Below are 5,580 nucleotides of genomic sequence, written 5' to 3'. Positions count from 1 at the left end.
CCGGTGATAATATTATAATACCAAAAACTAAATTAATGATAAAGGAATCTTCACAAAATTGGAGAATTTCAATCGGACAATTCATTGCTTAACTCTGCAGCACTTAAGGAGCAAGGAAGCCTTGTTTAAGGCCAAAACAAACGATTAAAAAAATGCTGAGGAGCAAGTGAAGAAAGTGACCCACTTACAAAACTTTTAAATGGTTGACAGTTTTACAGAGAAAGAACTCGACTAGAAGTGGCAAAATGGAAGAAACAGGAATCAATTACAGTAAGAACCAATCACGAACAACCCAACCAAATTATCAGAATAACAGGTAGATGGGGAAAACAAGAAATCGTTAGGGTTTTAGAAAGAGTTCTTAATTCACGGAGAGAGATAGAACAGAACGGAAAGGAGCTAAAAACAACCTCAAATTTTTATTTTTTTTAAAAAAGTTGGCAACAAAACCTAAAATGGGAAGATGTCTTAGAGGAACAACTGAAACTCAACATGTAAAGGGGGGTAAAAAAGGCACAAAACTAGACTACCACCGTGAACGGCTTGAATAGACAAGGGAAATAACGTACATGCGGATTAAGGAAGTGTTAAATCAAACTACATGCAATTTAAGATATGATCTTCTGGCATTTCAAGTTCACTTTACACAGGTGACTTCTGAAATCAGTTAATATAAGCAAAGAACAAGAAATATTTTCCAAATCGCTTACGACAAGGTGAGTGTGAAAATTGTTGGAATTAACCCTTCACCTCAATTAAGTTTCCACCTTATTCCGCTACAAAATAAGTACCGCACCCTAAAGACAAAATCAGAGCTAAGATCAAGTGTACTCCCTCTGACACTCACAACCGATGCCGGTTACAAATGTTAAACATTTCACCTCTTCACATTTTTTAGTTTGAGACTTCGTGCTCTTTCCTCAGCTTATTACTGAAGCGCATACAATTTTATATGCCAAGAAGGTGCATTCATCCTGATTTACACGAGAAAGAGAGTGTGGGAGGGGGTTTTGACAACATGAAGTACAAATTCAAAAAGCATTCCCGTTTTAGAATTCGGCAAAGCAATTACAAATGTTCCAGATACAACTTTATTTCTGAGAGACTAGACTGAAGTACTGCAATGTAAACGACATGCAGGAAGCAGACCAGATCTTGACTGTGATAGTTGAAATAACATCACCAGACATCAGGACGCAACTCACCACTTGCTGGGGGCACCCATCTCCCAGAGTGATAGACACTTTCACCAACTTTCCAACCTGGCACATCCTTCATTACTTCTGCCTCATACTCAAGGTATTTATGCCACTCTTTAACGTATCTGGAAAAAGAAAAGAAAAAACAGACAAATGGAGATGTTAAATGGTTAGCACTTTTACAATGACATCAACAAGTTGCATGACGATACAAATTTGGTGAAAGCATCTCATATACCTCTCATCCTCTTCAGCTTGTAACACAGGCAGTATGGCCCGGCGGGCAGCATATTTTTCTTCCTTAAGTACCCTGTAGGAAATGAGCCATGTTGATACATCAGTTTTAATTTTTGAGTGGGACTGGGAACTGAAAACAAACCTACGTGGTCTGGTTTTTCCCTACCTATTAGTTTTTTCAAAGTAACAACCACCCATCCCCAAAACCAATCACTAAGGCAAGAAAGGAGAACAGTGACATCTCTGAGAATGTCATGGTGGGAAGTAAATAACCAAGAATATGCACTAATTTCAATTTCTTCTTATCTTTTTCCCACAAGCACAGAAGAGATGAACAAATTTACATTATCAAATTTTATCAAACTTAACTCGCAAATAGGCTGCTTTGTTTCTACTTTCTAGAAAAATTCAAAATTAATTCAACCTAGTTCATTATGGAAATAGGATTAATAAGAATAAACACTATTTTCCTGGTCAACTGATACAACCCATCGAAGGAAGGGGCATCGACTTTTCACTTGTTCCTGCATAATATGTTTTCACCTGTAAATATTTCTTGGGAAAGTATTTTATTTGAAAATTTTATTCAAGAAGCTACTATCTACTGAAAACATTTTCCATTATCAAGTTATTTTCTGTAATCACAAATGGAATATTGATCGTTTTCTGTTAACTGCTTTAATTAAGTAAAGTATCTTTGCATGAGTAGACTTTTTATAACCAGGTTATTATGAAAATACAAAGAGGAAATTAAGGAAACAACCAAGCCACGGTCATCAGCTAACAGAATATTCATTCAAATACAGTAAAGAAAATGCAAACTCTAAGGTAACCATTTTGAAATCGAAGATGTGGGTTCCCCAATAACAGTTTATCACCATAATTAAATTTGCAAATCACTGTAATAGTGAAAATTCTCCCCGCTTATGAATCACAGTCTTAATTCACAAATTTCACAAAATTAGTTGATAATGCTACATATTTAAGATCTAAAAATGCACATGGATGTGTTTGAATGAATAGATGTTGTTAAAGGATTATAGGTACAGGATGAAAAAGGAAAAGAGAGAAAGATAGGCAAACAATAATAACACTGAATAATGAATATATTATTGATTGGAATATTGGATGTAAAGTTATACAAGAACACTAAATCCTACTAGTCCTATTTACATTGATAATTAGATCAAGTATTAGTACTACAACTAGTACAAGCCCAAACCCACCAACAATAAACCTAATAATGCTAATTAAATATAGAAACAAATCAAGAATATAACAAGATCAGGAGCACTAAGATTGCTTCATCAATTAGATGACTAATTAAGAATGCTTCCTCAATTAGATGACTAATTGATTTCAGAAAAATATATTCTAGAATATTCTAAATATGCGCAACTCTTTATTAGCATAGCAGTAGCTTTGTTAGTAGCTTTCTGTTTCATACTTATTCTTAGTTTACACTGCTGTATTGTAGTCCTGAGTGCAGTAGATTATTGCATCCCTCTTTCTGTTAGTCAGTTGCTGATTGGTTAGCTTTCTGTTAGTTTGCTGGCTCGTCTCTGAGTCACTCTCAACACTATAAATAGAGCTTGTAATGCATTCTTCTGTAACTAAGATTTTCAGATCTGAATACAATGGGTTCAGTCCAGGTTCTATCTCATCTCATTTTCTCTCACTTTCTCAGAGTTTCTGTTACAATCCTATTCCAAGGAATGGGACTTGGAATCCCACATTGGTTATATGGATAACTAATATGGGGTTTATATGAACTTTGGGCTCTCCTGCTTCTTGAGCTAGCTTTTGGGATGAGATTCTACTGAGGTTCGTATCAATCGGTATCAGAGTCTTCCACTATATCTCTTAGTTGCAATCGAGCGGCGCGGGTGGTGACGCTGGCATTGCAGTGTTCGCCCAAGGCTAGTAAAAATACTAGCGCAAAGCCAGCCAGCATGGGCGCCGGGATTGCGAAGGGTGGTGGAATGTTAGGACCCATTTGTAAGGTATGGGACTTGGGGTCCCATATTGGTTATATGAGCAACTAATGTGGAGTTCATAAGGCCTTGTCACTCCCATCGTTTGAGCTAGCTTTCGGGTGGTGCATTACAAGGTTCTTATCAAATGGTATCAGAGCCATCTACTATGTCTCCCGGATGTAATCGAGCGGCGCGGGTGGTGACGCTGGCATTGCAGAGTTCGCCCAGGGCTAGTAAAAGACTAGCCCAAAAGCCAGCCCACGTGGTGGAATGTTACGATCCTACTCCAAGATATGGGACTTGGAGTCCCACATTGGTTATTTGGGTAATTAATATGGGATCTATATGGACTTTGGGCTCTCTTACCTCTTGAGCTAGTTTTTGGGGTGAAGTTCTCCCAGGGTTCGTATCAGTTTCTCACAGAATTTCATTACTCTTCAATACAAAATGCAATTCTTTTGAAGAAATAGACTATTTTGGTATATAAAATCTTCTAATTGAAGGAAAACTCAAGGAAATATGTGCATGGTTCACATAACAACTAGAACTTGCTGAAGTAAGCCCCATCCTCCACCTTCCCCAGAAAAAAATAGATAAATTAATCAGCAAAAGAAGACTTTAAAACAACTTATTTTTCTTAATAAAAGAAGAAATTTTATTAGAGAATGATAGAGATAGAAGTAGAAAAGGTTGGACGATAAGAAATCCTCAACAAAGACAACAAAAGAAAGAGCAAAAAACAGAGACAAAAAAAAAAGGAAACTGTAACCAAAAAAGAAGAAGAGGAAACTACAAAAAGCTAGTCAGTGTAGGAGAGCTGTTCAATCTCTTAGCATATCCAAATAACTGATACCCTTAAAAAGACCATGTGCAAAAATGCAAAGAGAAACCTGAACACAATTATATCCCCTAACAAATTCAGAGGTGAGGAAACACCCCTGAAGGAGCAGGCTTTCCTTTCCAACCACAAAATCCAATAAACAGAACATTGCCACAAGACTTTATTTTCCTTCTCCTTACCAACAAACTAGGACACACCCAATAATCACCAAAAATACCAAAAAGTTCATTCCAACAGTATCGCACAGCTGAGCAATGGAGAAATAAACAAAGGCACAGTTTCAGATTTAGATCTAAATACAACACACATATTAGAAGAGAGAGAGCTATGTGAGGCCACCTAACCTGTAAAAAGTCATTAGCATCAATCCCACTGAGTAAACAAAAACTTTGACCTTATAAGGAGCTTTAGAATTCCGAATTGGCAAAAAAGCACTTCTCATCCAATTATATTTTAAGTCCACCAGCTTTTGAATAGAAAAGGGTTTTCATTTTCAAATATTTTTTTTCCATTTAATCAAAACACGAAAACAATTCGTCATTTCTAGTCCATTCTTTTCATATTTTCTATATTCACAATGCAGGGGGGAAAAAATTGAATAAAATCGAAATCATCAACAAAACAGTGAAAAAAAAAAAAAAACATGATAGGTTGGTGATTTTCAGCACACAATGATTCGATTCAAGCACAGAGGCAATTGATTAAATAAATCGATTGAACCTTCGCTTCATGTTGCCTTGGCCGACCTGGTACATGCCCCAAGAGAAAGCGCCAAAGGCAGTGAGGAAAATGGCGAGGGCGCTTGGACCGGTGTTAGGGATGCGGCGAGCGAACCGGACCGGAGCGAACCCACCAGGAGGTGGACCGTCCTGGAGAACCGGCATGTCCTTCACGCTCGCCATCCCTGCCTTCTTCCTTATCATTGCCTCCGTCATCTTTCCTCGATTTCCTTAATGCTGAATGCTGAATGCTGAATGATTCTTATGCTATATGCGTATGTGATGTGCCTTCAACAACTGTGTGTCTCAGCTCAATATCGTGTGGGTTTCGAATCCGGGTCGGGGTCAAATGTTTGGAAAAAGTTCAAAAAGGGTCGGGTCGGGTCGAATATTCATGGAAAAGTTTAAAAGAAAAAACCCCAATTGTTTTAATTTTAATCACTTATCCCCTGTTCCTAGAGCCTGTTTGAATTCTATCTTTTTTTAAGTTATATGTTATTTTTGTTAAAGTTAAAGAAAAAGTTAAAAGTTATTTGATGATTACATAAAAATTTTAGCTTAAAAATTATTTAGAAGTATATATTTTAAGAAAAATTTCACTATGTGTA

General features: G+C 36.9%; 1 protein-coding gene across 1 annotated transcript; it reads right to left on the bottom strand.

Annotated features, from left to right (window-relative positions):
• Positions 1 to 835: 835 nt before the first annotated feature.
• LOC133293813 (NADH dehydrogenase [ubiquinone] 1 alpha subcomplex subunit 13-B) lies at positions 836 to 5,260 on the bottom strand. Its single transcript, XM_061492417.1, has 3 exons — positions 4,974 to 5,260; positions 1,438 to 1,509; positions 836 to 1,324 (listed from the first exon to the last, which is right to left on the bottom strand). Exons 1-3 carry the CDS (start codon positions 5,186 to 5,188, stop codon positions 1,180 to 1,182), a joined length of 432 nt encoding a protein of 143 aa, XP_061348401.1. The 5' UTR covers positions 5,189 to 5,260; the 3' UTR covers positions 836 to 1,179.
• Positions 5,261 to 5,580: the final 320 nt, after the last annotated feature.

Source organism: Gastrolobium bilobum, unplaced genomic scaffold, assembly GCF_033153095.1.
Source record: "Gastrolobium bilobum isolate Gb01-03AN ecotype WA unplaced genomic scaffold, APGP_CSIRO_Gbil_v1 utg81323, whole genome shotgun sequence".
NCBI classification, from domain to species: domain Eukaryota; kingdom Viridiplantae; phylum Streptophyta; class Magnoliopsida; order Fabales; family Fabaceae; genus Gastrolobium; species Gastrolobium bilobum.
Note: the sequence above shows the minus strand (reverse complement) of the source record. Positions and strands in the feature narration are given on the sequence as shown.

Bases quoted from the DNA above. Each gene is read 5' to 3' on its own strand.
- LOC133293813 (XM_061492417.1), bottom strand. From the start codon at position 5,188: ATGACGGAGGCAATGATAAGGAAGAAGGCAGGGATGGCGAGCGTGAAG. The intron at 1,510-4,973 runs GTTCAATCGATT...CATTTCCTACAG, and splicing joins CAAGGCAACATGAAGCGAAG to GGTACTTAAGGAAGAAAAAT. The intron at 1,325-1,437 runs GTATATGAGATG...TTCTTTTTCCAG, and splicing joins CAAGCTGAAGAGGATGAGAG to ATACGTTAAAGAGTGGCATA.